General features: G+C 49.3%; 1 protein-coding gene across 3 annotated transcripts in view; it reads left to right on the top strand.

Moving 5' to 3' along the window:
- The first annotated feature begins 319 nt into the window (after positions 1 to 319).
- Positions 320 to 16,023, top strand: part of UBR4 (ubiquitin protein ligase E3 component n-recognin 4) — a 130,704-nt gene continuing 115,000 nt past the window's right edge. For all 3 annotated transcript variants that reach the window (XM_040987991.1, XM_040987992.1, XM_040987990.1), the window contains exons 1-8: positions 320 to 543; positions 7,811 to 7,908; positions 9,795 to 9,898; positions 10,516 to 10,645; positions 10,733 to 10,872; positions 13,520 to 13,622; positions 13,708 to 13,849; positions 13,981 to 14,105. In XM_040987991.1, coding sequence (XP_040843925.1) covers positions 341 to 543; positions 7,811 to 7,908; positions 9,795 to 9,898; positions 10,516 to 10,645; positions 10,733 to 10,872; positions 13,520 to 13,622; positions 13,708 to 13,849; positions 13,981 to 14,105 — 1,045 coding nt within the window. In that variant the 5' untranslated portion in view covers positions 320 to 340. The remainder of the gene's footprint in view (positions 544 to 7,810; positions 7,909 to 9,794; positions 9,899 to 10,515; positions 10,646 to 10,732; positions 10,873 to 13,519; positions 13,623 to 13,707; positions 13,850 to 13,980; positions 14,106 to 16,023) is intronic.

The following is a 16,023-nucleotide window of genomic DNA, read 5'->3' as shown; positions in this document are numbered from 1 at the left end:
GAACTCTGCTGTCCTACACAAACTCGCCGAACTCAAGACACACTCCTCCATCCGGAACCTGGAAGCCACTCGGGTCTCATCAGTCCTGAGCGGCTTCCACTGCGCAGGCGCGGAGGTCACCGCATCCCGCCCCTACCTGCAGCTTTCCATTCCGCGCAGGCGCGACGCTTCTGCCCCGCCCCCTCCGCCACACCGCGGGAGCCAGAGACGTCACGTCGTTTGGCCGGCGACTGCGGCGCGCCGGCTGACGCGACCTCACGCGTCACTTCCGCCCCCTCCCGGGAGGCGGCGCTGGGCCGGTGGCAAGCCCCCGGAGGGAGCCGCGGTAGTAGGACGGAAGATGGCGACGAGCGGCGGCGAGGAGGCGGCTGCGGCGGCGGTGCCGGCGCCGGCGCCAGCGCCCGCTCCCGGGGCTCCGACCCCGGGGCCAGACGCCACCCAGACCCCAGGCTGGGAGGTGGCCGTACGGCCCCTGCTGTCCGCGTCCTATTCCGCCTTTGAGATGAAGGAGCTGCCGCAGCTGGTGGCCTCGGTCATCGAGAGGTAGCGGGCGGCGGCCCCGGCGGGACGGCGGGGGGGAGGGTAGGGCCGGCAGGTGGTCGGCGAACGCCCGGCAGCCTCCCCCGCCCCCGGCCCGCGGCGCTCGCGGACCCTCCCTGCCCTAGCCGTGGGGCGTGCTGCGGGAGACGCCCCGTGCCTCAGTGTCCCCGCCTGCGCTGCCCAGTCCCTGCGGCCGCCCTCGCGGGAGAAGGGGACTCGGAGCGGCCGGTTCCCGGGGCTGAGGCTGGATGAGTTGGCATTTCTGCCGCTCTGCCCCCGCCCACCCCGGCCCCGGGCGGGAATGGATCCCCCCCCAATCGTTTAATAACGGTCTCTCTCTCCTGGGATGGTCCCTGCGGTCCCTCCCGTGCCGGGTTGTGTGATCGAAGGCCGCTAACTGCCCACTGGTGACTTTGATGTTTGTACATTTCTGCTGCGGTGTGATTAAGAACTCTTCAGTGGGTGCTTTCAAGAGCTCGTTTCTCCGGAGGGACGCGTTCGTTCTTTTCGGCGAAATCCCTCCAGATGTTCTTTCCCTTTCCTCTCCCTTGACGTGGGACTGTTAGCTGGCAGCTGTGTGGTCCCTCTTTTTGCACCGAGATGCCCAGGTGTGGAGGGTGGTCTGCGAAGGTGGCATCTCCCAGGCCTCTCTTTCCTGGCAGTCTGTCATTAGTTTAATGGTAGACCTGGGTGTGTAGAGCCAGGCTCACTCAGTTGTGTTTTTTTTTTTCTTTTTCTGGTCAAAGCTTACTTAAGCAACTCCTTGCAGTTGCTAACTGGATCATTTTAGCAGCATCCCAGAAAGGGTATATCAAAATGTTATCCACAAGGTTCGAAATCGTTATCTCTCCAAGGAAGGGGTGATTTTACAACCTGTTCATTATAGTGCTTCTTGTTACTGTTAGCCTTGTGATGCCCTGAACGGAAGGATTTTAGGAAGTGACGGCTGAGTTAGGTAAGCTCGACGCTCATGGCTCAGATGGGCTTTCCTGTGTCATTTTTCTTTTTCATCTTTTTTTTTTTTCTTTTAAAGATTTATTTTTTTTTTTTTCTTGGAAAGATATACACAGAGAAGGAAAGACGGAGAGGAAAATCTTCCATCTGTTGATTCACTCCCCAGGTGGCTGTAATGCCCAGAGCTGAGCCAGTCCAAAGCCAGGACCCAGGCGCTTCTTCCGGGTCTCCTATACGGGTGCAGAATCCCAAGACTTTGGAGCATCTTCACTGCTTTCCCAGACCACAGGCAGGGAGCTGGATGGGAAGTGGGGGTGCTGGGATTAGAACCGGCACCCATTAGGAATCCTGGTGTGTGCAAGGCAAGGACTTTAACTACTAGGCTACCTCACTGGGCCCTGTTTTCATCGTTACAAACATGTTGAATGAGTGGCTTCTTTTCTGAATGGTACTGTTTACCACAGTTGTGTGTGTATTTTTAGGAGAGGAACATGAGCTGGGTAGATTCTGAGTCGTGTGGTCTGTATTCTGTGACCGTGTCTTTAAGCTGTGATAGTTAAGCAGCTTCCTCCAATTTGAAGAAGAAACCACAACTAGGTTTGCATTTTTAAAAAAATATTTATTTATTTTTATTGGAAAGTCAGATATTCAGAGAGGAGAGACAGAAAGGAAGATCTTCCATCCATTGAGTTGTCCCGCAGGTGGCTGCAATGGCTAGAACCCAGCTGATCCAAAGGCAGGAGCTAGGAGCCAGGAGCCTCCTCTGGGTCTCCCACGTGGGTGCAGGGTCCCAAGGCTTTGGGTCATCCCAAAGCTTTCCCAGGCCACAAGCAGGGAACTGGATGGGAAGTGGGGCTGCTGGGATTAGAACCAATGCCTGTATGGGATCCTGGCATGTGTAAGGCGAGGACTCCAGCTGCTAGGCTGCTGCGCTGGGCCTTAGGTTTGCATTTTACCCTGCAAGTGATGATCCCCACTGAGTACTGGCTCCGAGAATCCAGAATGGTCTGTGTGAGTAGACACCAGTAAGACTTCTTTATTGTGGGGTTTCAGTAACGAAGTTGGTAGAAGGCCAGGTCTTTGAAGTTTGTTCTGGTTTTGGGGTTCAGTTCATTTCAGATGTTATGCATGCTCTTCAGCTCTGTGACAGGAGTGTGATTTTTAAAAATTCATTTATTATTTTTTTTAAGATTTATTTATTTTTTATTGCAAAGTCAGATATACAGAGAGGAAGAGAGAGAGAGAGGAAGAGGAAGATCTTCTGTCCGATGATTCACTCCCCAAGTGAACGCAGTGGCCGGTGCTGTGCCGATCTGAGGCCAGGGTCCAGGAACCTCCTCTTCCAGGTCTCCCACATGGGTTCAGGGTCCCAAGGCTTTGGGCCGTCCTCGACTGCTTTCCCAGGCCACAAGCGGGAGCTGGATGGGAAGTGGAGCTGCTGGGATTAGAACTGGCGTCCATATGGGATCCCGGGGCGTTCAAGGCGAGGACTTTAGCCGCTAGGCCACGCCGCTGGGCCCAAAAATTCATTTATTTTTTTAAAAAAGATTTGTCTGAGAGGCACAGTTTATGAGGGAGGAGAGACAGAGAGGCATACCCTCCATCTCTGGTTCACTTCCCGAAGGCCGTAATGCCCAGGGTTGGGCCAAGTGGAAGCCAGGAGCCTGAGATTCCGTCCAGGTGTTTTGCGGGGGTGCTGGGGCCCAAGGACTCAGCTGTCCTGTCTCTTTCCCAGGCACATTAACAGGGAGCTGGATCGAAATGGAGCCACGGGGTCTTGAACTGGTGCCCAAATAGGATTCAGGCACTGCAGGCAATAGCTTGATGTGCTGTGCTACACCGCCAGCCCTTGTTTTAATTTTTATTGACTTGAAAGGTAGAGCACTAATTCGGGGGAGGGAGAGTGAGTGATCTCGTGTCTGTAACGCTTTTAACTGTCCAGGCTGGCTCAGGCCGGATTCACACGGGCCTCCTGCGTGGGTGTCAGGAACCCCCGGCATTCCAGGTGGGGTTAGGAGGAAGCTGGATGGCAAGTGGGGAAGCTACACTCTGTCCTGAGTGGCGTCTTGACCCACTCCATAGCAGTACCTGCCCCTGGAGTATCATTTTCACAAAGACTTCCAGGAATATTTGGCTGTTAAGTTCTTAGTGAGAATGTAAACATAGCAGGTGGTCACTTTGCTCTGCAGCATGACTCAGCAGAGTGTCGGTAAAGAGCCGGAGAGTAAATAATTGTTGGCCGTGTGGTCTGCCTGCCGACTGCTCGGCACTGCCATTGCAGTGTGGAAGTAGCCACCCACAGCTGTCCGGAGTAATGATTGGGCATGGCTGTATTCAAAATTTTTTGACTTTTTTTTAACATTTGCTTATTTATTTGAAAGGGAGAGGGACAGAGAGATTGATCTTTCATCTCCTGGTGTGCTGTTCCATCGACTATAAAGCCAGGTAGGTCTAGGCTAGCCTAAAACCAAGGGCCTGGAACTGCCCAGGCCTCCCATATAGGTGGCAAGGGTCCAGTTGTGGGAGCTGCCAGCTGTCTGCTGCCACCCTGGAGCTGCATTAGGAGGCAGCTGGCTGAGCGAGAAGCAGAGCTGGCTCTCGGATGGGGGTGCTGGCTTGACCTCCTGAGCCCCAGGGCAAGCCCCCCAGTCTTCACCCCTGCCTTAGCACGTGTAAATGATGCCTAGCTGTCGGTAGACTATTCTGCTAGGTTTTCTTTGCCTTTCCAGACAGCAGTGTTTCAGGATGTGGAAGTATTTTTTTGCACTGCAAGTTAACAGGTCACCAGATCAAAAGCCAGCACTGATAGAGGTTGAGATGGGTTTTGTGCTCTAGATTCATTTCAGCTTTAGATGTTTAGGCTGCTGCTTGTGAGACTGCCACTCCTGTCTTACACAGTGTCCACTGGGTGGACCTGCTGCTGTCCTAGGGTGGTCTCCTCTGCTCCCTGCTGTGAGGTCCTGCTCTGTCCTGCTGTCCTAGGGTGGTCTCCTCTGCTCCCTGCTGTGAGGGCCTGCTCTGCTCTCCCAGCTTTCGCTTCCACCCGGCAGCCTGCTCATCACTGCTGTGCCATGTGAAGACACGTGCTCTCAGACGTTTCAGCCCTCCACCGCTCTTTTCACTCAGCTCTTGCATGCTTGGGTGGTTGAAATGGATTTTTTAGAGAAAAGATAGATAAGAGAAATTCCTGGGTCTTGAGCCTGTTGCAGCTTGTTTGAATGTGACAAAAGGAGTCGAGCAGAATCGCGAGAAGTCAAGTCTCAGAAGTGCCCTGCGCTTTGTACAGCTGCTTAAGGGGTGCGTTCATTCTGAGGTCTGTTGCCTGTAACTAGCATATCTTTTAGTAGTAAAGATTGGGAATCTTTTACAGGCCTGGCAAGATGGCCTAGTGGCTGGATCCTCTCCTTGCATGTGCTGCGATCCCATATGAGTGAGGGTTCATGTCCTGGGTGCTCTGTTTCCGTTCCGGCTCCCTACTTGTGGCTTGGGAAAGCAGTAGAGAATGGCCCAAAGCCTTGGGATTCTGGGAAGGCAGCAGAGGATGGCCCAACACTTCGGTATGGGAGACCCCAGGAAGAAGCTCTTTTGCTATTGGCTTGGGATTAGCTCAACTCTGGCCATTGCAGCGAGTTGGGGAGTGAACCAGCAGACAGAAGATTTTTCTTTGTCTCTCCTTCTCTCTGCAAACCTGCCTTTCCAATAAAAATAAATAAATCTTTTAAAAACAACAACAAAATCTTATAGGACTATCATTTTTTTCAGACAAGAAATAACACTAGAATTAGCTCAAGATAGACCACATGTCAAATGTGGGATTAATTACTCTCCTCTTGAATGTAGGTTTCTGTATTAAGGTTCGGGAATTCCTTTCTTAACTCAGGGTAAGATATGCTGGTGAGTGTGGTTGTCCTTGAACAATCTAGCTGAATTTATAGAGGAAAGAATATGCCTGCTTCCTCTCAGCTAGAGCGCTGCTAGTCAAGAGGCTGTTAAAATGGTTCCATCAGATGTTGTGAAGACATTTCCTGAAGATATTGAAAAGGAGAAGAAGAGGACACAGCAATGAAATGTTTTGAATTTATGTGCCATAGGTAATTAGTCAAGGGTGGACCTATAGGAGAAATAGCAAAGCAGAATAGTCCCCCCACCGAAAGAGGTGGGCAGTCCCGGGGCTCGGCCTGCAAATCTCTGCAGGTGCTGATGGATCAGTCTGGAACGTGAGGGAAGCATCTGGAAGCTTTCAGTTCTCTGCTTGACACAGCAGTGTGTGTGTACACGTGTGTGTAGGTGTCTTGAACCGAGCGTAGTTTCTGTGCTTGGGAGTTCATGAGTCTCCTGAGAGGAAAGAGGTGTGTGGATTTTCGCAGTTTACCAATAAGAAAAAGGAGCAGGATGTGAGGGCGATCTGGCTGCGACATCTGTCACCCCATTGATCGCCAGGGTTGATTCGGCTGATCTGGCTGGCTAGGCGGGTGTCCCCTTCCTTCCTCACCGCTCCATGTGCGTCCCTCCCGAAGCTGCGCGCTCGGTCGAAGAGCGACCATCCCCGCTAGAGGAGGAACGGTCTTCGGCCAAGGGTATATGAGTAGCTGCGCTCCCCTGCTAGAACCTCCAGACAAGCTCTCAAGAAAAAGGAGCAGCTTGTTACCCGAGGGGAGGAGGAGATGAATCTGTCTTATTATCCACCCCCTTGGATTTCCATATCTCCCCAGAAAGGCTGGGCATTCACATTAGCCAGTTCTTTATTTTTGTACTTCCACATTGAGTGGCCTTAGCCGCTGTTTGCCTTTATGCTGTTGGCCTCCTTGCTGTGCTGCAGAGCCCGTGGCTGTGCGCAGTGCTAGCCGCTGCCCTGGGGCCTCGGCTGGGAAATTCCTTAGAAGCAGGTGTCGCAGGAAGATGGCTTGATTGACCGGAGGAAAGACAAATGTTCATCTTTAAGTCTGCTTTTCTTCTTCCTGTGTGTCAGGTTTGCCTTCGTTCTGCCCATTCTCACCAACTCTAGCCTTTTGTCCCATTTTTTCTTGTTTTATTTTGTTTTCATTTCTCAATAGTCTCTGGAGTTTCTTTCTATGTTTGTTTCTTGAGAAGTGTGGGTGGGGTAGGGAAGTATGGCAGCTCGTGGGACTTGGTGGCTTGTACACGCTGTTTCCTTGCAGTTAAGAGGTTTGTTAGTGTCTGCTAACTACTCGCTCTTCAGCTTCCCACGTTTCTCCCTTGCAGCTCCAAAAATGTTGTAAGTGGTGCTGAAGACCTCCTCGCCTGCTCTGCCATTGGCTGTCTTTCCCCAAAGTGGCTTCTTCCCCATTTTTTCTCCTTCCTTTCCTTCCCTAAGCGACTGCAGTGGCACACGGGTCCAAATACTGCTTCCACCTTCTGCTGCCTTCCCAGGCACGTGGGCAGGGAGCTGGCCCAGCAGTGGAGCAGCTGGGACGTGAACTGGCCTCCATAGAGGATGCCAGTGTCACTGTCCACATCTTAGCTGACTGTACCACTGGCTTCTTTGCAGGGAAAAGGCTGCTGTGGGTATCCTGTGGAGGATGTTGTTACAAGGGGTGACACTGAACCAGGCAGTTCAGTGCCATTACTTGTACATAGATATGTTTTGTTATCAGAACAGAAATGACAGAAACAGAACAAGATCATCTTGAGGTGGGCAGTTGCTCTCATGTCAGTGGTAAACCCGATGGGCTGAGAAGAAAGGGATGACTCTGAGCTCTTGAAATGGAGGCTTATTTATTTATTTATTTATTTATTTTATTTTTTTAAAGATTTATTTTTATCATATTTTATTGGAAAGGCAGATATACAGAGAGGAAGATCTTCCGTACGATGATTCACTCCCCAAGTGGGCACAACGGGCCGATGCTATGCCAATCCGAAGCCAGGAGCCTCTTCCGGGTCTCCCACGCGGGTGCAGGGTCCCAAAGCTTTGGGCCGTCCTCGACTGCTTTCCCGGGCCACAGGCAGGGAGCTGGAAGGGAAGCGGGGCTGCCGGGATTAGAACCGGCGCCCATATGGGATCCCGGGCGTGCAAGGCGAGGACTTAACCACTTGCGCCACCGCGCCGGGCCCAGAAATGGAGGCTTCTTAATTAGTGTGTCACAGGTACCCCCCCACCCCTGCCCCCATCCTCCTGGCTCTCCATCATCTTAAGCCTGATAGGTTGAACAGAATTTAAATTTTTCCCAGTTTTGCTTTCTCAGTCTTGATTATGCAGATGGTGAGGCTACCTACTAAGTAGGATTGCGACAAGCCAAGGATACCTGGCAGAAGTGAGCCCTGAGTAAATATTGTTTACATTCTTCTCTTGCAGCGAATCAGAAATCTTGCACCATGAGAAGCAGTACGAGCCATTCTACTCCTCTTTTGTTGCACTTTCCACACACTATATTACAACCGTCTGCAGCCTCAGTAAGTACCCCGCTCTTCGCTCCGTCTGAAGGCTCATGGATCAGAGGCTTGTTTGTTCTCTTGGTATTGTGTCGGGGCAGTTTGTGAAAGCAGTCCATGTTTCAGCACTACACCAAGAGAGGACACAGCTGTCAGCGATGCTGAGGCAAATGAATGGGCATTGGATTTTATTTATTTAGGTTTTAATTGAAAGGCAGCAAGACTGAGACAGATCATGCCTGAGCCGGATCAAACCCAGGCATCCAAAAAAATTTTTTTTAAGATTTATTTATTTTTATTACAAAGTCAGATATACAGAGAGGAGGAGAAACAGAGAGGAATATCTTCTGTCCGATGATTTACTCCCTAAGTGAGTGCAACGGCCGATGCTATGCCAATGCGAAGCCAGGAGCCAGGAACTTCCTCCAGGTTTCCCACGCGGGTGCAGGGTCCCAAGGCTTTGGGCCGTCTTCTGCTGCTTTCCTAGGCCACAAGCAGGGAGCTGGATGGGAAGTGGAGCAGCCAGGACATGAACCATTTCCCATAAGGAAACCTGGCGCTGGGAAGTGAAGGATTAGCCAGTTGAACTGGGCCCCCAGCTGCACCATTTTTGATCCAGCTTTCTGTTAATGGCCTTGCGACGTGTTAGAACAGGGCCCAGGCCGTTGGGCCCCAGCACTCACATGAGAGATCTAGAGGTTGCTGGCTCTGACTGTAGCGGCTGTTTGGGGAGCAAACCAGCAGATAGAAAAATCTCTCTGCGATTCTGACTTTCATGTAAAAAAAGATCTTTTCAGTTACTGAATCTTTATTTCCATTTTTAGGGATTTATGCCTATTATGAGAACTTGCTGCTCATAGGAGAATCACTTTTAGATTAAGGAAATTTACTTTTCCTTTCATGGAATGTCATTTAGAATCTATTGTGTTAGAGAACGGTCTCTTGTTAAAAATTGAAGGATGGGCCTGGCAGCGTGGCCTAATGGCTAAGTCCTCGCCTTGAACATGCTGGGATCCCGTATGGGCGCCAGTTTTAATTCCGGCAGCTCCACTTCCCATCCAGCTCCTTGCTTGTGGCCTGGGAAAGCAGTCAAGGATGACCCAAGGCTTTGGGACCCTGTACCCGTGTGGGAGACCCGGAAGAAGTTCCTGGCTCCTGGCTTCGGATTGGCATAGCATCGGCCGTTGCGCTCACTTGGGGAGTGAATCATCAGATGGAAGATCTTTCTCTCTGTCTCTCCTCCTCTTTGTATATCTGACTTTCCAATAAATAAATGAATCTTAAAAAAATAATAAAAATTGAGGGAAACGACAGGGCCAGTGTTGTGGTGTAGTGGGTAAAATGGCCACATGTAGTAATGGCATTCCATGTGGACACTGGCTTGAGTCCTGGCTGCTCCATGTCTGATGCAGCTCCCTGCTAATGTGCGTGGGAAAACAGCGGAAGATGGCCCAGGTGTTGGCAGGGTCCTGCAGGAAGCTCTTGGCTTCTGACTTTGGCCTGGCCATTGTAGCCATTTGGGGAGTGAACCTGCAAAAACAAGATCTCCTGCTATCTCTTCTGTCTGTAACTTTGCCTTTAAAGTAAATTTTTTTAAAAAATCTTTTTTAAAAAATCGAGGGAAAGGCAATGATGATATCTGCTTCATGGAATTAGTTTAAGGATTAAACGAATTAATTCATTTGAAGAGTTTGGTGCTGATATTTTAGTTGTCTTAATTTCTGGTGTTTGTACGATGTAACTGGTGTATAATCAGCTGCCAGGTTATCTTTGTCTCTTGGTTGTTGGTTCTGAATTGTCATCAGAATGATATGAAGGATGGTGAGCTCAACACTTGATTTACCTCACTTGTTCACTACGAAGCGGAGTATTTAGACTGAGGTTAATACGTCTTCCTGCTTTCTCAGTTCCCCGGAACCAGCTTCAGTCGGTGGCAGCAGCTTGTAAAGTCCTGATTGAGTTTTCTCTGCTCCGTCTGGAGAATCCCGATGAGGCATGTGCCGTGTCCCAGGTAAGAGCAACGCTCCATTGCTGCTCCTTGTTGTGCAGTGGAATTGTGACTAGTGCAAGTAATGGAGAATGGTGACATGGAGCAGAGGCTAGTCCACTTTGTCTTTAATAGGACACATGGTGTCTCTTGCAAGTAGCCACTCTGTCTTTGTACTGTGATAGAAGCCAAAGACAGTATGCTGTGCTCCGTTAAACATGACCTAGTGCAACAGGCCTGGGACTGCAGTGGGGCTGTGCTTGGCTAACCTTGGATTCATGGAGCAGTGCAATTTATGTGCCTACACAGACCAGGCAGGCGACATAAAAGGAGTAAAAAGCCATATTTGAGAAGTTTCAGTTCCCATCTGTAAGGACATAGGCTCTAGGTACTGTGGCCGTGTGTATGGGAGACCTTCCCATTTTTAAGAAGCTGGTTATAACTTTAAATTAAAACCAGATAATACGAACACAGTGAGGCCAGTCTGCAAGCCAACTCCGTGGCCTGAGAGCCATCAGTTTGCAATCTCTGGCTGTAATGATTTCGCTCAAATTAGAGCTATTTCTGTGAGCCTAAATTTGGTCATTATGATTCCCCAAAGTCGAAAGATGTTTATTGAAAGATACAACTTTTTGTTCCAGAAACACTTGATCCTTCTCATCAAGGGCCTGTGCACAGGCTGCAGCCGATTGGACAGAACTGAAATCATCACATTTACAGCGATGATGAAGTCTGCCAAGCTGCCGCAGACCGTGAAGACGCTTTCCGATGGTGGGTGAGCCTGCCGCAGGCGCGCTGCTGCGTGTGGGGCTTTGCAGCGCTGCTCTGCTCACCCAGTGTGTGCTACTGTTTTTGCAGTGGAGGATCAGAAAGAGCTGGCTTCCCCAGTAAGCCCGGAGCTGAGGCAGAAGGAGGTACAGATGAATTTTGTGAACCAGCTGACCTCGGTTTTTAATCCTCGAACTGTAGCATCACCGGCCATCAGTCCACAGGCTCTGGTGAGTTCTTTCAGACAAATGTCCTTATCGCTGTGGAATTTAAGAATTCACTAGAAATTTACTGGAAAGCGAGTCACGTATTTCATGTTTGTGATGTCAATGGGGCAGGCATTTGGCACAATGCTGAAGATACTGTTTGAGGACCTGTATTACGAACATCAGGTTAAGCAATGCTGGTGTCTCATGTGAGCGCCTTTTGGAGTCCCAGCTGCCCCATTTCGGATCCAGCTTTCTGCCGATATGTCTGGTGAAGCAGTGGAAGATGATGCAGTAGGACCCCCACTCCCCATGGGGGAGAGCTAGTTGAAACTGGGTCTCTGATCTGTTTGGCCCACCCTTGGCTATTGCAGGTATTTGGAGAACAAACCAACAGATGGAAGTTCTTTATCTCTTTATTTTTGTAACTCTGCCTTTGGTAAAATATGTAAGAAATTGATGCTTTTTTGAGAGTGTCTGGATTCAAGCCCAGTTCTCCTGATTCTAGCTTCCTGCAAATGGACATCTGGGTGGGCAGCAGGGAACATTCCAGGAGTTGGGTTGCTACCAGCCATGTCCGAGACCTCCATACTGTTCAGGCTCCTGGTTCTGGTCTGGCCCAGGTCTGGCTATTTTGTGAATTTGGAATATGAAGCAGGAGAGTGCTTTGTTGTGTCTGCAACCTTTTATACAACAGTACAAAAATATGGTATAGTATGCCGTATTAGAAAAGAAAGTTGAATAATTTTAAACTGTCACAGTTAATATTTTATCTCTTCATTTAGGTACTGCTCAATGCAAATCAATACAATGAACATGTTACAGTTTTCTATAAGACATCATTCTATAGCAATATTTTTTTTCTTTATTTTTGAAGTGCTGTTTATTTGTTTGTTTATTTTTATCTGAAAGCATTACCAAAGAAAGGAAGAGGTAGATCTTCCATTTCTGGCTCACTCCACAGAAGGCTGCAGCAGACAGGACGGTGCCAGTCTGAAGCTAGGAGAGAGGAGCTAAATCTCTGAGTGTGACCTAGGTGCAAGGGCCCAAGGGCCGTTTGCTGCTGCTTTGCCAGGCGCATTAGTAGAGAGCTGATTGGAAGTGGAGTGCCCAGGGCTTGTAGCCTGGTAACTATATATAAGATTTGCTTTGTGTATTTGGAAGGCAGAGTTGAGAGAAAGAGGGAGAGACAGATTTTTTTTTTTTAAAGATTTATTTATTTATTGGAAAGTCAGATATACAGAGAGGAGGAGAGACAGAGAGAAAGATCTTCTGTCCGATGGTTCACTCCCCAAGTGAGCGCAACGGCTGATGCTATGCCAATCCGAAGCCAGGATCCAGGAACTTCTTCCGGGTCTCCCATACGGGTGCGGGATCCCAAGGCTTTGGGCCGTCCTCGACGACTTTCCCAGGCCACAAGCGGGGAGCTGGATGGGAAGTGGAGCTGCCGAGATTAGAACTGGCGCCCATATGGCATCCCGGTCTGTTCAAGGCGAGGAATTTAGCCGCTAGGCCACGCTGCTGAGCCTGATAGACAGATTTTCTATTTATTGATTTACCTCTAAATGACCATGGCCATGCTCCTTGAAGCCAGAATCTAGAATCTCCATTTGGGTGTCTCACATGGGTGGCAGGGGCCCAGGTACTTGGGCCATCTTCTGCTATTTTCCCAGGCACATTAGCAGGGAGCTGAATCGGGAGTAGAGCAGCCGGGGCTTGTGCTTAACCTCCCCAGAGTTGATTTATATATTTGAGGTCAATCAAATATATTTTTCTTGGAAAGACAGAGTTGCAGGGAGAAGGAGAGACAGATCTTTCATTCCCTGGTTCTGGCTTTTCCCTAATGACCACAACATCTGGAGCTCGGCCAATTCAAAGCCAAGAGCCTGGAGGCAGGAGCTTCCTCTAGGTCTCCCACATGGGTGCAGGGGCCAGCATACTTGGAGCATCCTCTGCTGCTTTCCCAGGTGATAAACAGAGAACTAACTCAGGTGGAGCACCCAGAGCACACACCAGTACCCGTGTGGAATGCCGGCACTGCACGGCTGGGGATTAGCTTGCTGTGCTACCAAACTAATGCCAGTGCCAGTCTCCGCAGAGTGTATATATCTATTTGTGTGTGTGTGTTTTAAAGATTCATTTATTTTTATTGGAAAGTCAGATATCAGAGAGGAGGAGAGACAGAGGAAGATCTTGCATCTGATGATTCATTCTCCAAGTGACTGCAGTGACCTGGAGCTGAGCCAATCCAAAGCCAGGAGCCAGGAGCTCCCTCCAGGTCTCCCACATGGGTGCAGGGTCCCAAAGCTTTGGGCTGTCCTCTGCTTTCCCAGGCCACCAGCAGGGAGCTGGATGTGAAGTGGGGCTGCCAGGATTAGAACCGGCGCCCATATGGGATCATGGCATGTTTAAGGCGAGGACTTTAGCCACTAGAACACTATGCTGGACCCCAGAGTTTATATTTTAAAGCCATGTATTTTTTTCATTTCTGTTGTGAAAATAACCTGTATCATATCGAATATTACGTGAGGAATGCTGTTTTGTTGTTACGTAGCACGTCTGAAGAGTGTCCGTGGAGCTCAGTGTCTTTGCACAGTGGCTTGCTCCTGAGCTGCAGGGGCACGGCAGCGCACAGGTGATAGGCCCTTGATGGTCCTGTGTGTTTCTCCAGGTGGAAGGGGAGCATGATGAGCAGTCCTCTGCAGATCAAGCTTCTGCTATCAAGACCAAGAATGTGTTCATAGCTCAGAATGTGGCGAGTCTTCAGGAGCTTGGTAAGAGTCGCAGTGAGGGTCAGAAAGCTGGTTCCTCTGCTTCCGTCAGCTCCGAGACCTGCAAGGTGTCCTTCCTTTACTCCAGGTGGCTCCGAGAAGCTGCTGCGTGTCTGTTTGAACTTGCCGTATTTCCTGCGTTACATCAATCGATTCCAAGATGCAGTGTTGGCCAATTCCTTCTTTATCATGCCTGCGACTGTTGCAGATGCCACTGCAGTTCGTAATGGGTAAGGTATTCTCTTATGTTTATACTTGGCATTCAAGTAAAAGAGATCTAAGGGGTAGTTTTTATGGGATGCTGATTTTCTTTATCGAACATAGGTGATTCTCAGAGACCCCATTGTCTGTTCTGTTGCAGTTTTCATTCCCTTGTGATAGATGTGACTATGGCTTTGGATACCCTTTCTCTGCCGGTGTTGGAACCCCTCAATCCTTCCCGTCTGCAAGATGTGACAGTCCTTAGCCTAAGTTGTCTGTATGCAGGTGAGATGCTATATCTGGTGTCATTTTCTCTGGAGTACAAGTGTAGTTTTAAGAAAGTATAAGAATCTGAGCACTTTTTTCCCATTTCACATCTTGGTAAAACAAGGTCAATAAGACATTTTGTAAATGATCCTATTACTTAGCTCTTGGGTTAATGCTGTTTGCATACCTTCTAAGATGTGTGGTTATTAACTGTCTGCTATATAAAATGTCAAGGACCGTTGGAATAGTGAGATATGTAGATATAGTCCCTGCCCTCAAAGAGCGTACTCCCAAGCAATGAGGGAGAGAGTGTGCCCTATAGAATGGGAGGGGTAGAGGAGTAGGGTAAGTGCAGAGTTTGTATGACAAAGCAAGAGGACAGAAATTGAATATCGCTGTTTGAAGAAGGCTTTCTGGAATGCATGCTATCTGTTTATGTGGCTAAATATGAAGAATGCTTTTTGTTCATGTTTGCCTAAAATTTCTGTTCTTCCTCTTGATTCTACTGCCTTGGAAGTGGAATTTTATTTGGTATTTACTCTTTGTAGTTATTGTTAAAATATTTTAAAACCCGAATTACTACTGCTTAGTTTTAAATGTCAATCCAGGGAGAACCTTGGTATGCTTCATCAGGGATGACGATTTCAGACGTTTACTTGGTTCTGCACCTGAGGGTTGGAGGCCGTCTTGCGAGCACCAAACAATTGGAAAAGATGTTTGGTCTCCTTAAATTATTGAAGCTTGTGTGAAATAGAAAAAAGTCTCTTATTACTAAATGAATTTTATGTCAGAGATACTGAGTGAGAGGTGAGGAGTAAATGCTATGGAAAGTAGAGGAGGCAGACTCCCTTTTAATTTGAGAAAAGCAGTAGTTATGAAGGAGTTCTGATGTATCTTTTTAATTTTATTTTTGATGATGTTTACATAGTTGATCAAGGTGGGAAAGGTCAAGGATCAGGGGAAGTGGACGAGACCATTGTTCACACATTTTCCTTTTCTTCCTGTATCTGGGGGAGGGGAGGATACAATGGGAGAGACCACATCCAGCCTCCCCAGTACCCTATGTCATCCCAGGGTCCCCGTTGTGAAGCAGGTGCTGAGGGTTCTGCTCAAGTGGTTTCGATAGTTCTGAGATGATGTTGATATTGCCGCTCCAAGGATGAGGAGATCTTTCCAAGGTCAATTGTCTGACATTGTCCACCTCAGAGTCTCCATTCGTCCACAAGTTTGCTGTCAAGCTTCACTGGGGTAGTTGATCGATTTGTTCTGCCCTCCTTACTTTGCACACCAGCAGGTGCTGTGGTCAAGCCACGCCCTGCCCACCACACTCTTTTGGCCCTCATGTACACAGGGGAAGCTAAACCCAGTCAGAGTAACCCCCAGGAGCCCCCACTGAACTGGCCCCCCACTCTGATTCCTGCATCTGCCAGCATGTCCAGTGGACTAAGCTGGTCTGTCCCACATCCTATTCAGCTTTTGTACATGTCATTGGTCATTGAAGCCTATCTCAGTCCAACCAAATACACTCTCCAGCCCACACTCATGCCAGCGGGTACCACTCTCTGTCCAGCAGGTCCCGCCCCCAGTCATGGTTCTTATGCTCACCAGTGAGGGTTGCAGCCCATCAAAGAGGTGCCCACAATCTGTCCACTGGACCCACTTCCTGCCCTGAATCTTGTACTCTGCAGGTGACTCTACAGTCTGGCTCAACATGACTTGCCCCAAGTTCCAGGATTTGCCAGTTGCTGCTGCTGCGGCAAAGCCTAACCCTCCTGCCCCTTATACTGGCTCATGCCTGTACCAGTGGATACTGTCGGTTAGCTCAGCCTGGCTCTTCCCCTAAGCCAGCTCACATGAAAGACAACAAGTGTTGTAGCCTAGCCCAGTTGGGTCTGCCCCCATTTCTAGCTCTTGCGCTTGTGAGCAAGAATAGTGG

The sequence above is a fragment of the Ochotona curzoniae genome, unplaced genomic scaffold, assembly GCF_017591425.1.
Source record: "Ochotona curzoniae isolate NIBS_2020 unplaced genomic scaffold, NIBS_Ocur_1.0 contig_4792, whole genome shotgun sequence".
Taxonomy (NCBI): Eukaryota; Metazoa; Chordata; class Mammalia; order Lagomorpha; family Ochotonidae; genus Ochotona; species Ochotona curzoniae.
Note: the sequence above shows the minus strand (reverse complement) of the source record. Positions and strands in the feature narration are given on the sequence as shown.